The sequence below is a fragment of the Stigmatopora argus genome, chromosome 7 (genome assembly GCF_051989625.1).
Source record: "Stigmatopora argus isolate UIUO_Sarg chromosome 7, RoL_Sarg_1.0, whole genome shotgun sequence".
Lineage (NCBI taxonomy): Eukaryota > Metazoa > Chordata > Actinopteri > Syngnathiformes > Syngnathidae > Stigmatopora > Stigmatopora argus.
In genome coordinates, this window is record NC_135393.1 from 13,033,956 (window position 1) to 13,054,992 (window position 21,037).

At 40.6% G+C, this 21,037-nt stretch overlaps 2 protein-coding genes across 3 annotated transcripts; both read right to left on the minus strand.

Moving 5' to 3' along the window:
- Window positions 1-858: 858 nt before the first annotated feature.
- percc1 (proline and glutamate rich with coiled coil 1) lies at window positions 859-1,428 on the minus strand. Its single transcript, XM_077604794.1, has one exon. The coding sequence runs from the start codon at window positions 1,426-1,428 to the stop codon at window positions 859-861; it is 570 nt and encodes a 189-aa protein (XP_077460920.1).
- A 1,712-nt stretch (window positions 1,429-3,140) lies between these two features.
- Window positions 3,141-20,982, minus strand: tmem131l (transmembrane 131 like). Of its 2 annotated transcripts, none has more exons than XM_077605960.1 (34): window positions 20,731-20,982; window positions 20,234-20,307; window positions 18,385-18,428; window positions 14,029-14,100; window positions 13,610-13,733; window positions 13,393-13,509; window positions 12,943-13,047; window positions 12,421-12,498; window positions 12,034-12,187; window positions 11,705-11,763; window positions 11,526-11,631; window positions 11,348-11,450; window positions 10,903-11,047; window positions 10,596-10,766; window positions 10,210-10,279; window positions 9,866-9,989; window positions 9,548-9,617; window positions 9,318-9,427; window positions 9,159-9,228; window positions 8,709-8,842; window positions 8,260-8,402; window positions 7,994-8,183; window positions 7,642-7,827; window positions 6,758-6,907; window positions 6,129-6,684; window positions 5,663-5,787; window positions 5,417-5,586; window positions 5,149-5,337; window positions 4,987-5,065; window positions 4,805-4,902; window positions 4,582-4,726; window positions 4,028-4,098; window positions 3,818-3,954; window positions 3,141-3,738 (listed from the first exon to the last, which is right to left on the minus strand). In XM_077605960.1, exons 1-34 carry the CDS (start codon window positions 20,852-20,854, stop codon window positions 3,382-3,384), a joined length of 4,650 nt encoding a protein of 1,549 aa, XP_077462086.1. In that variant the 5' UTR covers window positions 20,855-20,982; the 3' UTR covers window positions 3,141-3,381. The 2 variants fall into 2 exon arrangements, with proteins under 2 accessions (XP_077462086.1, XP_077462085.1); XM_077605959.1 differs by having other exon boundaries at window positions 4,805-4,905.
- Window positions 20,983-21,037: the final 55 nt, after the last annotated feature.

A 21,037-nucleotide genomic window follows, 5' to 3' on the forward strand; every position in this document is an offset into this window, starting at 1 on the left:
AATTAATTAATATTACCTGCATTTTTGGGGGGAAAAGAGGCAGAATGTTTGTTTTGTTGAAGAGAAACCTGCAATAAAAGTTATCTATCGGTTTGTTCTAACATATGTAACATAACACAGGCTGACACAAACATAAACAGGAAATGACAAGCCAATTACAAACACCTGTGTCACACAAGGGGTAGGAGCAACTGAAAGACACAGCAGGTGGAGCAACTTAATAATCACGTGGACAGCACACACAAGGAAAAACACAGACATCCATCTGTGTTTGGTTTTACATGTTTAAAAAAAATAATAATAATAAAAAATAAAAATAAAAGAATAGATAAATAAGCAAATAAATAAATTAATGAATGCATAAAAATAAATACTAAAATAAATAAATTAATATAAATTAAAATAAATAAATAAATATAAAATAAAATAAATACATAAAAAATAAATAAAAAATAACAAAATAAAATAAATGAATAATTTTTTAAAAAAGATTCTACTTATTTTTTTAGGGTTATTCAAGTTCACCCAATTTTAGATGAATTTCTATATATATGAACAAATGAGGATTGTATTATTGTATTGTGTACGGGATGAATAAAGTTTAATCTAATCTATTCTAATTCAATATGGTCTCTTTCCTTTTTTTCCCTGTCAAATATTAAAATGCAGATAAGTCCACTTGAAGAAGTCATGCGTCTGATGTATATTTGAAAGTGGATGTATTTTGGTGTTCGCCACCCTTGTTCTAGAATCACTTCTTACCTAAGATTTGTATCTAGAGATTTCAAGGTTAAGTTAGATAAGAAAAGGGGCCAAAACGTCTCTGTTATTTCAATGTTCTCATTTATTTGTGTCAAATTATTCCGACAATATGGTTGTGTCGCCCATGTTGGGGTCCCAGTAAGCCAGAAGGTCGCTAAAGTCCGGTGGCGAGTTTTCAAGCGTGTGCAGGCTATAGTTTGTGTCCTTCTCCCGTGGGTGGGCTTCCCCATCCGGGGGGTCCGGCTCAGTCCAGAAACTAAGCGGCAGGTGCCTGGCATTCATGGGGCGGGCCTGACTTTTCCCCGGAGACTCAAAAAGCTCCGCCAACGGGCCCAACTCCGAGGAGGGCCGCCCCCCGTCCGCCGCCGCCCCCGGGGTCACCCGCGTCGTCCTCGGGAGGTCGTCGTAACGTTGCTGGACGTCCTCGCCGTGAACATCCCGCCGGCCAAAATATCGCCGGACGTCACGACTGATGACCTCGGCGAACTTCAAGAGACGTTCAGTCACGTCCTGGGGGCCGGTGGTCTGGGGGTCCAAACCGTCATCATCTTCTTCTTCTTCATCCGTGGAGGTCTTCTCTTCATCCTCCTCCTCTTCCTCCTCCGGGGGGAAATAGGCCGGGGACGGGACCCGCAGCAGGAAATTTCGCATGACATCCGTCGCCATCCTAGTGAGTGACGGGTGGGCTACCAAAATGAAGATGCTATATATACACACACCTCACGTTGTGTGTGTATGTGTGTGTGTGAGCGTCAATATTTGTATTGGTCAAACAATCTTTGGTTTACTTTAGCGCCAGGCAACCGAGGAGGGGTCGGCGACTTAATGGACCCTCGGCGAGAGGCAACGTGGAAACTCGGCGCACGCACGCGTGGCTTTATGAGGGTAGTTAAAGCGTAAAAAGAGCGGAAAATCCCATTTCACGCCGTTTTGACTTCTGGATGGGGGCAGATGTTAACCCACCGCATGCTCATTAGCATAATTGGAATAATGCATTGTAAAAGACGTGTTTACATTCAACGTTCAACTTAAATATTAATAGAGATACATTTTTGTTAAGATAGGCAAAATGTGCGTTTTGCTGCATGAAAAGCTCTTTAAGACCATAAAACCACGAGATGAACAATTTCCATTTATTTAGTGCAACAAGTATTTTAAATACTTGGACCCATTCTGTGCAATTATTTTCAAGTTTTATTTGATATTTAAAGTCAAATTTTCGAAATGTATATTTCTACATTTTCGGGATGAAAAGAAATATTATTTGGTTATATAAACATTTATAAGAGCATATATACATAAATCACTTTAGGGCTTTAATACAGTGAACATTTTAAACCATTATTCACTTTTCTATTAACTTTTTAATTCAACATCACCATTATTATTTTGGAATGATATAACTAAAGTTAAAATCTGTTCTTAAATACTATATTTTGCCAGTACAGTACCATAAAAAATTGCAATATTATTTGTGTATGCATTTGAATATTTTGATAAGAACAAAAATATATATATATATATATATATAAAATTAAGACAGGAATGGCTCATATGACTATTACAAGCACAAACCCATATAATAAAATATTTCTGTTTACCGCCTATAGTATACAATATGTATACATACACTAATATGAACTAGTATGTAGATAATTTGTTCTTGAAATGCATTTTTTTAAATCAAAATACAAACTAATTCATGGCATCAATTCAGTTTTTTAAGCCAAATCCTCTTATTGGTCGAATGTTTCATCATTGATGGATTTTGCATTTAAATTAGAAATTAGCAGCAGGTTAGAAACAAATCTGTAGATCATTAGAGTGTAAAAACTTGGACTTAATGCGCAGAAGTCAACTATACTGTGTTTACGTGAGCACACATTCTATTAAAGTGTTATCAGGACTCCCGCCTGGTCCCCCCGTGGCCATCAGTATCCCGGCTTCCGTGTTGACTTTAGGCCTCAAGATCAATAGCGGCAATATGTCAGCACTCCACAGTCTGATGGCAAATTTCACGCGCTGTTAACCACACAAGCGCAATGTACATATGCACCCTGGCGCACGTAGGCTGACGTCACTTTTTCCATCAGTTTAAGTGTATCTTATTCAATGAAATGATAGAAAAGCTTTAACAAATCAAGTAATAACATTAAAATAATAATCCGGATAAATCGGAATTAGGAAAAAGTGACTTGCCAGTAGCTTCTTCTCCCAAAATTGCCTTTTCTAGTTAGGATAATATTTTTTTAAGGAGGTAGTAATAAATAAAATAAAATAAGTCAATTTTATACACCTTGAATAAAAAGCCTTATTTTTGGTCTGTACAAGTGTCATTTTTTTTTTACCAAATGATTAAAAATAAAACGCGGACATGATTCAAGTACAAAAGCTTGTTTTTAATTTTCTATGATCAAAACTGCAAAACATCTAGAAAAATATACAACAAATGTCCACAACGTTTGAAAATGGGAACATAAAAGAAAAAGGAATATTCACATTTTCCCCATTATTGATAAAAGAACATTGATGTTTTTTTTTTTACTTGGTGGTATATATTCATGTTCTATATGTTTTTGCAATTATTGTGATGCTTTTTTCTTTTATACTTTTGACTTTTCAAACGTCGCCGCAGTAGCCCGAGTCGTTGGACAACTGCGAGTTGGAGCTGCGGTTGGAAGAGGAGTTCCAGATGTCCAGGTTCATGTGCGGGCCGAAGGGGTGAAAGCTGGAGAAGGGAACAGCACCCCCGGGCGCGCCGGTCCCCGCGCCGACGACGCCACACGTGGGCGCCTCTGCCGCCGATTCCCGGGCGAAGGGCGAGTGCGGCGGCGTGACCGGCGTCGCCGGCGAGATGGGCGCCGAGCGCTCCTGCTGCAAGTGGCTGTGGTGGTGGTAGGGGGCGCTCTGTGGGGTCCAGATGGAGCCAAACAGGCTGGAAACTGGCGATAGGCTGCGGGTGCCTGAAAAAAAAGGCTGCGGGACAACGGCGTGTGACTTAAATTGACGAGACAAAACTACGTTAGCCGGTTAGCTCATGGGTCAAGTATCTCACCTTGGTGCCAACGCAGGCGGCCGAGTCCCAAGTGCATGGTGATTCTTGGGCACGTTGCTCATTCCAGCTGGCCTGACTGCCAGCGGGGGCGCAGTGGCCCTCCTGTTGGGAAAACCCTGCTGGGAACGCCATGTTTCCTTAGAGAGAAAGAGAGAGAGAGAAATGAGAATGCCGCTAATTCACGGGTGCTTATGGAGGCTTGTTTCGTACCTATGTAGTTGCCTTCCTCAGCGTAGGCGTAGGGATTACTGCAGTGGCTGTTGGCACTTCTCCAAGAAAACCTATTGGAATTAACAAGAATGTTACACAAACATGAGCATATTTTCGTTATAATATTTGAGGGTTTTTTTTCTAAGATTTTCCCACTTCACTAAAATGAGCTTATTTTATACAGTGGTTCCTCTACATACAAAATATTCAAGTTACGCTTATTTGATTGCCTCAATGGGAAAAATTTGTCTGGCGATACGAGAGAAATTCACGTTCCAAAAACCGCAAAACCTAAAAAAATCCAACATCGTCTTGTAACGTTGTGTATTTTATTTTAAAATTGATTTGAATTGCTCTTCCATCTCCCAACACTCAACTGGCATCCCATAGGCTAGGAGGGATTTGCGTCTCCATGACAGCCATTATGTGGTAATGTGAGGAAAAAAAATCATCCCAAGCTAGTAGAAGGTTCCTTTGGAGACCCCAATTTCTCGCCCCCAAAATAAAACCACTTGCTGGCTGTCCTTTCTAAAGCAGTTAGGAAGACATCTTACCCATTGTACGGCCTAGGCGAGGCCTGTTGAGGAGCAAAAGGTAGTGCTTCCGTGGCCGTGGTGTTGTACCGGAACTCATTGGTGAGCGGAACTGAGGGAGCTGACCATGTCGTCTCCTTAGGCAGGAAGTGATCTGGTTGTGTCCCTGAAAAATAAAGCAAAATTACCATAAAAATCAATGGTCAAACAGGAATGTTCTGGATGTTATTTTTTCTCTAGTTACCCGTGTTGCGCTCAACCCCCGCCGCGACAGCGGCAAAGCTCGGGGCGAAGCTGGAAACTGCCAGATCGAGACTTTGGCACTGGTCTTTGTGGTACGCGCTGCTGGGTAGAACGTCAGACACGGTTAGACACCAAAGGGCATCAGCAGTGATTTTTTGGGTCAAAAGAATGTCATCACATTACCTAAGCGGTTTGCTGTTGCCATTGGCAGACTGGTACAAGTCCCTATCTGCTGTGTAGATGCTATACTGCACGGGTTCCCCTACGAACAAAATGAAAATGTGATTAGCCCTCAACGTGGAGCTGAAAGTCCATATTTTGCAGATTTTTTTTTATTGTTCCCACTTTTTCTCGATGAGGTAGCGCAAGCGTGTCTGGCATCCTTGTCTCCCTCCATGCTGCTGGCACTGCTCCAGCTCCCCCAGCTCCCCCTGCTGGCCCTCACGCTCCCCGACGAGCTGCCCGAATCCGAACCGGACTCGCACGCGCGCCGCTCGGTGGTGCACTTTCGTCGAGTGCGGCCGGGACACATGCCTGCGAGGGAGGACAGGTCAAAAAAAAAAAAATTAAATGCCAATGGATACAACCGAGAGGGGTGGAAATCTTCGCGCACCGTTCTGTCTGACAGAGTTGTCGGCACGGTTTCCGGGTTTGGGTGCTTCTGCCGGCGGGGCGAGGCAGCAGCGGTTCCTGTTGCGGGACACCACCAGGTTGCGGTCCGCCGCGCTCCAGTCGGGCTCTGGCTCCCTCTCGGGAAGCAGCAACATTTTCTGCTCAGTTGAGCTGGAAGTGGGCGTGGTGTTAGAATCAAGACGAGACAAGAACAGGCGGGGGGTGACATGAGGAAGTCATGTCCTACCTTGAAACATTTTCCATCTTCCTGCGACTCCTCTTTCCCTTATTATTACTATTACTACCATTACTACTATTTCCCGTGTCTTCAATGGAAGCCTTCTTGCTTGGTTCTTTGCCGTCTTCTCTTAACTGCAAGAAAACAACAGCATTATTAATATTATTTGTTTTTCCAGTTGGTGCAAAGGTGTTTCGAAAAAAAAAAAGGTTAAAAAAAACATGCTTTAACATTTTCCGATCTCAGTTCAAGTGAACTCATGAGAAAAATTACTGTCTCTTATTTTTAAAGGCATAACTTCTATTGCCATATTCTTCCTTGGGACAACGTACACAACCTTTTTTTCCTTATTGTGATACATTTGTACAGTTTAATATTTTGTGATGGGCACTCCAATGTGAAAATCTCACTTATAATAAATAAACGTGAAAACCGTGAACATTTAAAGTAGGAGAAGTGATAGGAACGTGCTGACCTGTAGTTCGGCGCTCGGCCGCTGTTCGCAGTGCACCACTGCGGGCTCGTAGCGTCCAGAGTGACTCATCTCCACGGGCTTGCACAGTAACAGGCCGGGTCTTGGTCCCGGACCAAGCGTGACGTTTTGTGGGAAGCCAGCAGGAATTTCCACGGGAAACATAACCGCTGCCGGCACGATATCTTCAGTATTAAAGTCCTCTTCTGCTGCTGCTTTTTTAGCCATCTCGCTGATGAACTCTGGCTCATTGTTGTTGCAGACGTCAGGATCCGGCGTCAGGAGCGGTTCGGGAACCGGTTCCTCTTGCTCCTCGTGCTCCTCGTGCTCTTCGTCCATGGCCGTGGACGCCACGGCGACTGCGCTGGGCTTGTACTTGCTGTAGTAAAGGGACACCTTGTGTTTTTTCTGGGGCTGCGACGGAGTGCCCGACGAGCTCTTCTTGGACGACGGAAGGCGTTGCGCCGGGCTGTTGGACAGCGCTGGGGAGCCGCGACCCTTTCCTTTGTCTGAGGTATGGCAGGTGTCCACGTAGCTCTTACAGCTGCCTTTTGGTTTACTGCCACAAAAAAGAAAAAATAAGGATTTTTTTGCATTTTTTGGGAGTGACAATGTAAACAATAAATACATACTTGACGCCGTTGTGTGTGATGTTGTTGACGGGGCCATTGTCCCGAGACAAGTTGGAGTTGTGGTTGCTCCGGATGGTGGGTGTGGAGAACTCGGTTAGGATATATTGGGCCTGATGAAAGGCCATTAAACACACGCTGAACAAGGAGAAGCTGCAAAAAGAAAAATGGGAAAGAAAGACAAAGGAGGGAAAAACAGTTTGGTTCATTTTGAAAAACATTTCATTTTTTCCCAGTATGTTTGTAAAATGACTTTTTTTTAATCTAATGGTGCATTTTGTCTCATGGGAATTTTGGTAATGTTTTTCTAAGGTGTCTGATTTTTTTTTTTAAATGTTAACTTACTTGAATATTTTTACCAACTATTTTCTGAACATCAGAATATCCAGAATTGATCCGTGTTTCTTTTACTGTATTGAAAAATATTTTTATTATTGTTTATTTTGTGTGTGAGGGTTTTACTAATATTTGTCACATTATTTTATATAAAGACATCACATTTGATGTTTGTCTTTCATGTTTCGCATTATTCTTATAAAGTTGTACTGATTAATATTTGTTCAGCGATTTGTACTTTTTCTGTCCGATATTTTCAAATCATATATTATTTTCTAGTACCTGGTAATTGCATTTCCCTGAAAAATAAAGTCATATTTATCTATAATTTTCTCTATCTGTATTTTATATACGAAATCAATACACTCCAGTACATTATTTTGCACGTACTGTCTATTGATGTTTTTTTTTGTCTGTTAATTTATTATTTTATATTTTTGTATGAATGTTTTTCTCCAAACCTCATAGTTACAATACTCAGGTACTCGTTTAACCTTACTTTCTCAGCATTGACATTTGGATGTCGAGACTCAAAAGCTATGGGCACTAACCAGGTGAAGACCAGCGTGACCACCCAGAAGGACTCCTCCCAACTGGGGCCTGGCACGACTTGGGCACAGAGCGGCAACATGTGGTGGGGCAGCGTCACGTTTAGGGTAAATGGGAAGGTGGAGCCGCGTGACGTCACCAGTACCAAGTCGCGGATCACCCAGGACGAGGTAAAGTCCGGCGTGAACCTGGAGTGAATGAATACAAAGTTGTGAAGACTACTTTAAAGTCGAGAAAATGTGGAACGCACAAAGTCTTGATTGGTTTAGACCACTTCGTAATGTTTTTTAAGGAAGCAATGTAAGGACGGCAAACATGCATCTACCGTCTGATTCCTCAGTCAGTATAACTTACGCTACGGTGAGCTCGGATGAGGAATTGTGGTCCAGGCTGAAGGAGTGACACTGTAGCACCTCGAAGCCGAAGCCTTGACATTTATAACCATTGATGCTCATGGACGTGACTGTAAGTGGCAGCTCGCCAGCGTTCTCCACCTTGAAGCTCTTACGGATGGCAAAGAGTGGCTTGGTATTGCCGCGCAGGCCTGGCAGAGATTTGCTCAAGTGTTAGGATCCATTTGCCCATGGACACTTATCATCACAACACGTTTTAGCGCTCACCATCTCTGCATTCCATTAGCGTGGACTGAGGGACGTTGAAGCGCAGGGACGCGCCGGGCCCGGGTAGCTTCCCACCAACCCTGAGCAGCTCTTTGGCCCCATGACCCCTCACTGTTACCATGTCAAACACAGTCAGGTTGTTCCTGATAAAAAAAAGGGAAAAAAAACATGCACACCATTAGACTATCAAAAATAGACGAAATAAGAAAGATTTAGGATTTGCAGTCTTTAGGCTCCATTTACAAGCTGTTGCATATTGAGGAGGAACTTGGCATCCTAATGTTAATTTGGTTAATACATTTTTGGTCAATGATTTTTTTTTAACCATCAATCAGTGTAAATATTTCATATTATTAATTCGCATCCTGTAAAAGTTGTCATCACTTGAAGTGAACAGCAAAATGCAACACAGAGGTGGACTCTAGCGAATATTTGAAACGCCATCTGACCTAATGATGAGGATAGTGGCGGTGGGCTTGTGTTCCGATGGCGTGAAAACAACAGCAACTTCACGGGACTCCCACGGCTGCAACAGCAGGCGCAGAAACCCCTCACCCCGAACGGACTTGCCACCCTCACTCGCCTAAAAAAAAGAAAAGCGGAAATGGTCAAAGAATGTACAGATTGCAAAAAGCAAAAATGCTATTTGTTTTCTCTGTTCTCAACACAATGACAACTACATATTTTAAACTCACGATTAAAAATCTTTTGTTTTGCTTTCAAGTAGATGCAAAATCAAGTTGAGACCTAATTAGCTTCAGGGCAATGACAAGTAAATAATAATACAATAAAATTATTTAAAAAATGTAATAAAAATATGGTTAAAGGTTATATTAATAATAAAATTGTGCTTGCTTTGATCCGGAATGTGGCAATAGGCATCACGGGGTTAAACTCACTTTGGATGGTGCCTTCAGAAGTGAGAATTCCGCAGTAGTGATATTGACCGCCAGGGGGCTTATGTTAAACCTTAAAAATAAATGTATAAGAGGCATAAACAAAATGAAAACGAGAACCAAGAAAATAATATAAAAAGACTAAATGATCTGCCATTATACCATTTAGTGAGAAGATCCAGAGCCCCGAGCGGTGAAGGATACAGAGAAAGAATCTGGATTTCCACAGAAACCACAGATGAGGAAGGGTTCTTCAGTACCAAAGTTTTCACCTAAAACACACAGACATGTCAAATTGTTCAGAATTTATTGAATGATTTATCTATTTTGATTTACTTATTCACTCATCTCTTATAAAGATTGGTGTTTAAAGCAATCATTTGGTTGCTTACCTTGCTCTCGTTGATGGGCGTGGCACCAAAATCCAAAGGTGACGCTGTCTCCACGAGGAGTCTCGGCCATCTGGGAATGCATGAATTGAATAAACTGACTAAGTGAAATAAAGCCTGGGAACATTTTTCAAGCTATTACAATGACACGAGGGGATTAAAAAAAAGCTTGACGTACTCTAATGACCCTTAAAAGATGGCCAAACAACTCCCACAAGAACATGGACACAGATTTAGGACAACTTATGTTGAATTCATGGATACGACCAGAACATGGTACTAAAGTAGTTGAGTTGCAAAGTTTGCCTTTTTGAGTCTGACCTGCAAGACAGCTTGTCTTTGTAGTTTTGCCAACGGGAGAAGAGTTCCGCAGCCAACTTGCTGTCCACTGTCCAAGACGAACGAGAGAAGTCCGGAAGGAGTGTGCGCTGCCACTCCGAGCGACCTGGAAGGAGGGGGAAATATTGTTAGGAAACACTAAACCCAGAAAAAAAAAATTCATTCTCAATTCCCGAAATAGAAAGACCCAAATATCATGGCCTCCGAAACCCCTCTAAAATGAGATGAATTCACATTAGAAATGAAGCAAAAAAGTTTGTTCGTGTTTGACCCCCCTAAAATCTCCCAAAAAATAATTATGAAAAAGAGTCATTTTGACATCTCACCTGCTTCAGACAACTTGAGCAAGCAGGGTTGTCCACACTCTTGCTCCGACTCAAACACCAAGTCTCCCTGCTGAGATTGTACATATACGGTTATTATACAGTAGGCTGGGACAATGTGAAATCGGACAACAAGATTTTTTCAGACATCAGCCTTTTAATTCGAATAACGTAAACGTAGCCATTGTGAGTTATGACCGTCGGCAACTTATGCGCTTTTGGTTCAATAAAGCAATTAAGAGAACACCAGCGGCTGTTTCTTTCCTTAACAGAGATGTCGTGAAGAGCTCAAGTAATAAATAAAAAAAATAAAAAAATCCTACCAAACAAACTAGAATTAATCTATTAAAAAATAAAATAAAATCACCCGCTGGTGACACCAATTTTACCTTGGAGGGGTCTGTGTTAAAGTAGAGTGGGATGCGCACAGCTCCACCCAGTGTGGTGTACAGGCCAAGTGTGAAGGAGTGGGTGGCCTGCAGCGTTCTGTCGAAGAGGCGCAGGGACAGCACCGGCCAACAGCCCTGTGGTACTGTCAGCGGACCGTGAAAGTTCACCATCTGGACAGCAGAGGGCGCCAGAAAAAGCAGTTGGCAGTTTTAAGTCAAAATATTGTTTTCTCATGATCATATGGATTTGGAAGGAACATATCCCTCTGATATTCCTTTTAAGAATATTTTTGTAAAAAAAACACACCTTTATCGCCCCCTGCAGTTTGTGGGAGAGCCTGGCACTCGTCACAGTGAGTGGCAGCGGGAACGGGTTGGTCATCCACAGTTCCACCAGCTCTGTAGTTTTTTGTTTCACCCGGAATAAGCTGGACAGGTCCTCTGTACTCCACCTACAAGTAGATAAAAAGTTTTAATTATAGTCGTCATTATATGGAGAGCAAAGCTTTTGCAATAAATAGCAGTATATGAAAGTGAATTGACTTTTTATGACTGATTTCTTTCCAGTTGATTATTACTATTGTGCGTGGTCATAAATAACGACTACAAAATACTATGGTACAATTAAGATCTCTGCACAGATTCTTCATTAACATATTAGAATAATTTGCAGCTTCAAAACACATTGTTATAATTTGCATACACCCTGGCACATCATTCCGAAATTTTGTGTAATAATATGTCATTATTACCGATGTGTGATATGTAATCCGGCCAGGTTGTGAGTCATCTGGTTGCCTCGAATCTTTAAACTGATATGACTAACACATGTCCCACTGTGGCCTGGAATGGGACCTGGACACACGTATAAAAAAAAGTAAGGTAAATAGTGAACAGCAAAATACAGTGGCTTGGAGAGAAGATGTTTACCTCTGCAAGTGAGGGAGGCCACTTCAGTAAAGTTTTTTGATTCTGATTGCAGAAGAACTCTATTGATTTCCAGCTTGGCATCTACTTTGGACAGCAACTGTATATCCTATGTGGATTAAAACCATGCCATCATGCTTACGTTTCTATGGGTAATAAATGCAAAAACACAAACAACTCACTTTTATGTAGAGCCTTTTGCTTCCAGAATTTTGCATATAAACTCCTATTTTCGGTTCCCCTGTGGGTGAAAATGAAAAGGCAAAAAAAATGACATGTTTAATCCAATTCAGTCCAACCAAATATTCCAGCTCAGTGTAAACACACACTTTGCACTGAGTAAAGAAGTGAAACAACATGAAAGCCAACGACCTCTCCATAAAAACCACAGGTAAAATTAGCCATCCTGAATATAAACAATGCCTGTTTCTTAAAATAAAAAAACGTTTTGGGGGGGTTTTAACAAATACAAAGTCATTTTTACACTTGGGCAGAACAGAGCAACATTCACCTAGTGCAGCCTGTTCGGCAGTGGGGACCATGAGGAGCAGTTGTATGTGCTCAATGACGTAAGGCTTGAGCTTGTCCAGGTCAGCGGGCTGGTCTCCACGTGTTGATAGGTCCATTTGCAGACTGAGGTGTTCCTCGCTTTGGAGACAGGAACTCTAATAAGGGGGGGGAAATGTACTCAGTAAGGATTTACCAGATGTTTTTGCACATAATTTGTTTGGCCCAGAATTAGCCAATTTAGATTTTTCATTTGTCGGACTATTTTCAGAACTGCATACCATATAACCATTGGATTCCATTCAATGGGCATTTGTTACTGTCAATACGTATAGCGGATTGGGATTTTGGGTATGAGTCTGAGCTCTAATGGACACAGAATAGAACATACTTGTGAATTGATGACAAAACTCTTGGGCAAGCTGCACTCCAGCAATAGACCCAGTATGGTGATGTTGGACACATCTTCCTGCATAAGCAACAAAAGTAATGTTGTGTAAATAATGCATTACTATTTATTCACTCAACTGAACACATAAAGAAGACATCTATTAGGTTTGGAGGCCGAATGGTCAGACAAAACATCGGGTAAGACCAAATAATAAAACACAAAAAACTCAGATCTATGATTACCAGCTCCAGTCTGAATGTAACCTTATACTGAGAGGCACAAACACATGTTCACCCCAACAAAAGTAAAAACATGCATGCACACACAACTTTGGGCTTCATTTGTGGCCCTAATTATAGCTATATAGCTATATTTCTTAAAGTGCTGTACTCTGGGCTGTTGTGTCATCCAAGCTACTGACTCCAAACACTATCTTTCACCAAAGTTTTTTTTGGTCTCATTAGAACACTTTATGATTCTGTTTAAGGAAATCTATTGCTTCCAATGTGGATGCAGTTGTACCTGAGTTTGGGTCAATTTGATGCTCTGGATGTGAGGGAACACCAGTAGACTGTCCTTTCGTTTGAAAGATACTAAGGAGCCCTTTTGTACACCCACACCAAAGACCTGCAAGAAAAAAAATCAGACTCTTTAAGCGATAAGTCCTGGTGTCGTATTCAAGTATTTGTATGGTAAATTATTATGCAAGAGTATTTACTGTTTGGTCATCTAAATTTCTGATTACCGTATTTTGCAGACTATAATTTGCACCTGAATATAAGTCGCACCAGCTACATAATGCCCATTAACGAGGGGAAAAAATATATAAATCGGCAAACTATGTGATATGAGAAAATACGGTATAACACTTTTTGTGAATCTTAAATTGTGTGAGAATTGTCATCTATGAAAGTGATGGTTTATTAATTCATAATACAATATCTTGTTCAAAGCACCCAAACATCCACTGACCTGATATGAAAGCAGCCCGTGGGCCGATGTGTTTATAAATAATGTATTTTCTACATTGCCCTCCTCTGACGGAAGGAAAATGAGCTTAAAAGATGTTTTCCCTCTCGGTGGGATCACCTGGAACAGATAACAAAACAGAAATTTTCATTTTGAGAGGCCAGAGAATAGAGTGAACATGATATTCCACACGCACCCACGCACACACACACACACTTACTCTTCTGTGGAAGGAAGGTATGTGAAAGTGCCTGCTGGACGTAAACATAGACAGCAGCGTCACGGGAACCTCCGAGCTGGGGTTGTGTACGTGTATGGTTTCGGCTCTCGGTCGCCCCAGCGGCCTGCGTAAAAGATGCTGAGTGACAGGTCCCCACAGATACACTCGTTCAAAGACAGTTTTGTCTGATTTATCAGGATTCATAATAGTTGGCGTTAAATGACGTGTTCAGTAAACAGACTGGGCTGAATGTTGATAACTGGTTTCATTTAAAAATAATAATAGCTGGAGTGGTAGTAATTCAACACACAATGAAATAAAAGACTGTGGAATTGTTAAAAATATGCAACCACATTTGTGATGATTTGGTTATTAAAAAATGTCCTATTTTACATCAGAGGAGGAAGTGTATAACTTACTGATTTCCGAAAGTTAACATGGCAGGCTGGAAATGCAAGCGCCTCCCATTCTCCACATTAAATATTGAGGCGCTGTTGGGGAGAAGTAACAATCTATCAATATGCAGCACATTTAAAACCAAGCATTTGTTATGAATTACATTTTAAAAATGATGAAAAGCAGTAAGTCACTGCTTACGCTTTTGGAAAGTATTAATTAGCTCTTTTATTGGTAATAGCCTAGCCTTTAATGTAACTTATTCTAACTTGATTTTAGATAACAATAAAATAACTCATCACTTCACCACAGACTTTTTTTTAAGATTTGCACAATGGCTTAAAGGTAATTTATATTCAAAAACACTCAACAATCTTAAAAACCGAGCCATGCTAACTGTCAAATGGCTACTAAGAGGCTGCTTGAAATTGAAGAGCAGCGCATGACGCTCATGCGCTCTGCTGTTTATAGCGCAGGCATTACAATCACAGGAAAGAAAGCATAATATCATAAAAGTGCTTTACAGCCAACAGGTGGCCAATATATGCCCCCTCTGGGACTTGGCACGGCAAACGAGATTTTTTTTTTAACCTCGACACAGTGCGGTGCTTGTGTTAAACTGAAGGCCAGTTGGGCAGATAAGATATTTTCATATGCCCGTTAAAGACTTTCACAACTTTTAGCACAAGCCGTTAAAAGGATGACAACCAATTGCAATGTGAAATTAGTTATACGCCACAGCAACGCAAAACTTCGTTCCTCCGTGCTTACGTCTGCCAACAGTGCAGCTATGCTTCTGACTTCCTATGTTTTTTATCCGTTCATCTAGGACAGTCCACAAGCAACTTCCAGACTCCTTAAAACAACCTCTCTCTTCTCCTCAAAAGCCACAACAAAAGATTTATAGTAGTATGTTTATAGCACGTTTAGTTACACATTTTGAAACGGTTCCACGACGTGTGAATATCTAAGCCACAAACCGACGTGGGATATTTTTTCTCCCTTGGGTAGGGTCATTTCATTATATCTGCCATTTCTGACAAATTGAAGAAAACAGCTGGATTTTACTGATCTCACTCGTGGCAACCCCTGAAACAGAGCATGCAGTAAGTGCAGCTGCAGAGTTCCTTCATTGGCACTTCCTTTTTAAACAGACGGAGCAGCCCAAACATGGTCAGAAATGCACACAGAAGTGAGGGGGACAGGGGGGCCGCCTTGAGTCAGCCACTTATTAATTCTCCATTTTAAATGGAAAGCCCAAAAACTGCTGCGTGAGTGGATAATCAGTTAGAAAAAAACCACTCTTTTTATATTGATATTAATCTGGCCAACGTTGAAATGGAAAAGAAAAAGTAATACGAAAAATAATCATAGTCTTCTTTCACAACAATACTCCCAATTGTTAAGGTGACAAATTAGGGGTTCAAAAACTAAGTGTTTTTTTAAAAAAAGTTTTAGTTTTGGATTGGGGATTCATTTAGGAATGCACGCGTGAAAGAGGTGCATTGAGTGATATTTAATGTCTAGTGGTTCGTATGACAAGAAATGTGCTGAGTTTAGTTGTTACAGACTGGAAAATGTGTGGGTGGGTTTGCAATGTTGATACGAGATTGGTAAGGCTCGGGAAGTTGGTTACCTGAAAAGTAGATCACGCACCCAAAAGGTTTGGGGCCCACTGCCTTAGGGTTTTTATGTTACCAATTCCATTTTAGGTTTTGAATTAGCATTTCAAGGGTGAAGTTATTATATTGTACTGTATTCTTTGTATGTTGATTGCATGTTCCAAACAGGCTAGTAGATTTGACTTTTGGCATGATCTTCAGCAAAAAAAATATGAGAGGTTTAGTGGGTTTTTTTTTTCAGATTGATGCAACTCCGCTTCTAACCAGAACAAAGAGAGCTGAGCACTTTACTTTACAGTGGATGTTATGCTATTGGTCTATGAATCCATTACTGCTTTCGTCCTGAACACATTAAAGAAATGTGAATGGAATAGAAACCCCGTCAGGCTCTGAGATGTACACAGAGTGGAGAGTGAAGCTCACAACTGAAGGGCAACAGAAAAAAGCAGCATTTAGCTGTTATGCCGCACCCTAATGGAATAAACTGCTAACAGAATTGAGTTGAAAATAAACAGAAAAGTCCAGTTTAAAAACGATCTTCCTGACACATAAATTAGGGTGCATTTTAAATCACTCTTCAAATGATGTCTGTCTGTACATTCTTTGAGTCATTTTAGTTAACAGGTTTTTTTTGCTCTTCTTAACTGTTATTTCTATCTTTTGATGCTCTTAAATGTACTTTAAATCAGAGAAATGTGTGTATGAAATACACTATACAAAGCCGCCTTGCCTTATCGCCGTGCAACGACTTACTGGCATAAAAGTGCACCTGCGAGGGCTATGTGCAGCCTGCGTTCTTGAGTAGGGAAGGGCACTACATGGGCAGTAGGCCACCTATACAGTATATGCCATCCATTATTGTATAGGATCACCTTTGATTCGACACGCGGGAACATCAGAGAGACTGTTTACGTGCTGCTGTTTCGGTTTGCGGCACGCCGTAAGTATTTACTCTTGATGCCTGGATCGAGAGTGGCAAAGGTCGTGTCCACTGCAACTGTATAAAAATAACACGTTATGTTTGGCGTTATTTGATACTCCAGTTGATTCCCCTCCATCGGTTCTAAGTCACATAAAGTCAATGTTTGCAGTGACCGAGAGCATTAAGACGAAAGATTAGTTAAAGAGTATCATGCATGTTTTCGGGATGTGTGGGGAACCAGAGTACCCGGAGAAAACCCACGCAAGCCCACGGAGAACATGCAAACTCCACACAGTGAGGACCGAGCTGGGATCGAACCCTCGACCCCAGATCTGTGAGGCCGACACGCAAATCATTTGCACACCGGGCTGCTATTAACAAACTTTTTTTTTACCAACTAACCATTGAAAAAAAATTTAAATATAAAAAAGAGACTTGATAAAAACAGACTAAATATGGTAACAAAGTTTTACAAAATGTTGACTGTATTTTTTAAATACAAAAATTGACCTAGTCAATTACCGACAGAAATACCGCATACCTGCCAACTTATAATAGGTTTTTCTGTATTTTATACCGTTTTTGATCATTTCAAATGTGTACCCCATATAACAACTTTTGTAATGAATTTTTTAAGTATGTTTTTGTCAGACCGATCTCATCTTACTCATTTCAGCTCTAATCTACAGAATCTTGAATTTAGTGCACCGACTGATTGGGCACCCCATCCACTTTGGGGGAAAACTTTTGACTTTTAAGTGCGCCCTGTGTGAGTAAATATCTGCCGCGTTGCATTTGTACAATGTATTATTGCTTAATAAGGTATGTTAATGTCAATGATGAACAAATGATGGACAAACCAATGAAATAAAATAAGTCTAATGGGACGAGCCATGCTTGAACACCCCCGTTTTAGCTTGGGTAACAAGTGACAGAGGCGCTAAGTGAAAGTAATCTTCAAGGGGCTGAGTGGTGACGGCCCAGCCGAGTGGCTGATAACACGAGCAGGAAAGAGGCCACGCAGTTCCACAACCAAGGAGGTCAATGAGCTGCTCGTCACTTCCCTCTGGCTAAAAACAAACAACACTTAAGACTGCTCAGCAGGTTTGCACGAAAGTACGAATTCATTAATGAATGAGGGGGGATTATCCTTTGCAGTGCGCCTGTTTGATGTTCTGTCATTTGCTTGATTTATACATACAAGATATTGCCTCAAGTGTTTGCTCGATTGGTTTGACTCATGCCTAAAAATTGAAATCCCATTTTTACGCAATAGCTGTAAAATGATGAAAGAATGGGTTGATTTTCAAACCAGATTTAGAATTATCTGGATTGTGGTTTCAAATTCAGTTATCCGGCTATGGTTCATGTGACACGCAGTCTTCAACCATCGCTGGGTGGTTTCCAAATCATCTTTTTGCACCATGACCCTAAAACATAAGTACATACTAAGACCCCAACTTAGAAACTCTAGAAAATACCCCAAGGGAATCATTTTGATGGTAAATATCACAATTAATTGTTGATATTTCCATTGAAGAAAAAAAACCTTTTGCAAGGAGAGCAGCTGGGAACGACAGACCTCCCCTCCATTTTCTTTTAAGGAGTTCTAAAATTAGTCAGGAATTTTGTTTTGTGTTGCTCTCTTGCCCAGGGCCAACAAACTCCCATCATAAGCACCCACCAATAAAAACAACATTGCCTGAATACAAATGGAAATACATTGAAAAGCCACATCTTTGTTCAAAAATGCTATATGCCTTTGTAATAATCCCAAACATTTGACAAAGTGCTTTACAGCAACCTGATAAAAGGTGAAAAAAACAACAACTTGCCTTTCTTCAATGGGAAGACCATCTTTTCTTGGCCCCTTTTCTACCTGTGGGCAAGAGAAAATGTTAGCCATATATACACACACACACACACATATGTATATATAAAACTATGTTTAGTATTCCAGAAAATGTGGACATTCAGAGCAAAAATTTTTAGGGTATTTTTTCAAACTAAAAGGGAGTGCCCACGCTACCAAATAAGGCGTTGCTTTGAATTTGGCTGCTTAGGGCATGGAGTTACCTGTTTTGTTAAAACAGGTTCTCAGATGTAACATGACAATCAACCTCCATTTTTTGGTAGTTATGAGGAATTTACAAAACCTATAGCAACTAGAGTTTCAGTAAACTAATTAACAATTAATGAGTCAATTATTTTTTTCGGAAAAGTAATATGTTTAATTTCCATGTCTTCATTAAAAAAAAGAAAAGGGACATTATTTGTTTAAAAAAACATTACTGGTTATGTCCATAACGTCTGCATAATAGTGTGTGTGTCTGGTACCTAACACACATTTTTTTCACCATATGCTGTATAAATGCAGGTCTATTTACAAAAGGGACGAGTTAGGGTGGTGATGTGATATCGGGGTCAGGCCAGCCCACCTTCCCCATGCCACGCCCCCTCAGGTAACATGACAGTCAGCTGGCGACCTCGCCAGGAGTTATCGGTTAACAAGCGCTTACGTAATCCCTCAATAGGTCACACAAATCATTGCTGGGGGACATAAATTAATGAGATTTAATTGTACTCATTTTGGACTGCAATTATTTATCATTGGGTTTATTATCATTGTGAAGTCCACATTAAAGGAAAACAATTATAATAAAATGATATTACATTTTTTTAAAAACATTTATACTTAACTTTATTAGGCACTATATTCTATGTGGAGCTTAAAAATGAGCATTCACAACCACTCCTCAATGTTTAAATCAATTGCGTGTCTTTTGTTGTCGGGCAATGAGATCAATACTATGATTTTTTTTAAACAACAAAAACTTTAGAATGTGTAATTGGAGCAAAAAGCCAAAGTATATTTTTTATTTTGTTCTTTTCCTGATTTTTTTTTTTTAAATAAACTAAACATACAATTATTCATTAAAAAATACACAACAATAATAAATATTTAAGTTTTTAAATTCCCAAAATGTATAATTTACCCCAAAATCTAATATTGACTATATTCAATGACTTTGCATTAAAAAATGGGTGAAACATATTAAAATATATATTTTCATATCTAAAATAAGATTCTGCTTTTTAAGCCAATCAATCAAATCTCAACTGTGCATGTGTTCCTATTATTGTGGAAAGAATATAAAAAGGAGCAAATTTAGACTAGATTCAATGACTATATAAATTGAATATCAGATGAAAAATATTAAAATATATTTTTATAAATTTTACAATAAGATTCAACTTTTTTAATGTGATACAATCAAAACTCGACTGTGCACGTATTCCTATTATTGTGGAAAGATTATAAAAAAGGAGTGTTGCAAAGTAATGGGGGGGCTGCTTGCAGCCATGTGTAGTTGCATATCCATAATGGAGTGCATGAACACGGGGGGTGGGGGGAATCATGGTTGTCCCTACGCCCTGTTTCCATTGCATAAACCCCTAAATTGCACAATTAATATATGCATTATGTGCATGCAAATATAAACTTGCAACTATATTGTCAATGGAGCCCCATGGACAAAAGTGGAGGTAGGGGACGTGCACATGTGCAACGTGCAAGCAAAAAAATGGATGTTACTCACGTGCCCCCGATTATTGGATTCAGTTCGATTTATTTTAATAACATACACTTAAAAAAAATCAACACGTGCAAAAATAAATATTTACCTGCAGCGGGGCGAGCGGGTCTGCGTCCTCTGCATGCCAGACCTCGACCACGCTGGTAGGGATTTGACTCAGAGCTTTTGAATGGGCGAGGGAAAAAAAACAACACATTGAATAAAGCTACCAAGTGGTACATTTATTTAAAAGTCTTTCCTAATGGTGACGACGATAACTATAGCAGCTTTTAGTTCATAGTGAGCAAATCCTACACGAATAGGGTGACATGACTTGGCATCGCGTTGACAAAGGCTGGCTAGTTAGCAATGTTAGTGTTAGCACGGCGGCTAACCCAACTTGCCCACACAAACAAACCTTTGTGTTTTGAGTGACAAACCGCTCCAATCAATGATTGTTAAATATCCCGTGAATGAGTGAGTAAATGTAAATAAAGCGACTAAGGGGCTTTAAAAGGCCGATTCGAGAATGCTGTCTAATGAACGTTGGCTAACTTGATGTTAGAGGGGAAAAACTGTTTTTCTCTATTCTTTTTTTTTACCAACCTTGTCTCTGGGCTCCTCCGTGCTGCACGTATGGTAAAATTAAATGCAATATTCCCAGTAGTACGTTGAGCCACGTCTTCCGGTGACAGTAGCTACCCTGCTGGAAGTCCTGCGGCCCCGCCATGCCTTAGTTCACCACACCGCCGCACTCGCTGGGTAGGTAGGTAGGTGCTCCCTCCCTTGGTTCTCTCCAGCCCAGCCACAGCAGCAGCAACAGCAGCCGCCTCCCCCCGCAAAGCCTCGCTCCCTTCTCCACCTCCCTCTTCGCCCCTGTACGCGCATGCGCAAGAACGACGACGTTACCTAC

Coding starts and splice junctions, on each gene's coding strand:
- percc1 (XM_077604794.1), bottom strand. CDS start 1,428: ATGGCGACGGATGTCATGCGAAATTTCCTGCTGCGGGTCCCGTCCCCG.
- tmem131l (XM_077605959.1), bottom strand. CDS start 20,854: ATGGCGGGGCCGCAGGACTTCCAGCAGGGTAGCTACTGTCACCGGAAG. Junction 11,048..11,347: donor GGATTACATATCACACATCG/GTAATAATGACA, acceptor ATCTACTTGTAG/GTGGAGTACAGAGGACCTGT. Junction 5,338..5,416: donor CAACTCTGTCAGACAGAACG/GTGCGCGAAGAT, acceptor CCTCCCTCGCAG/GCATGTGTCCCGGCCGCACT.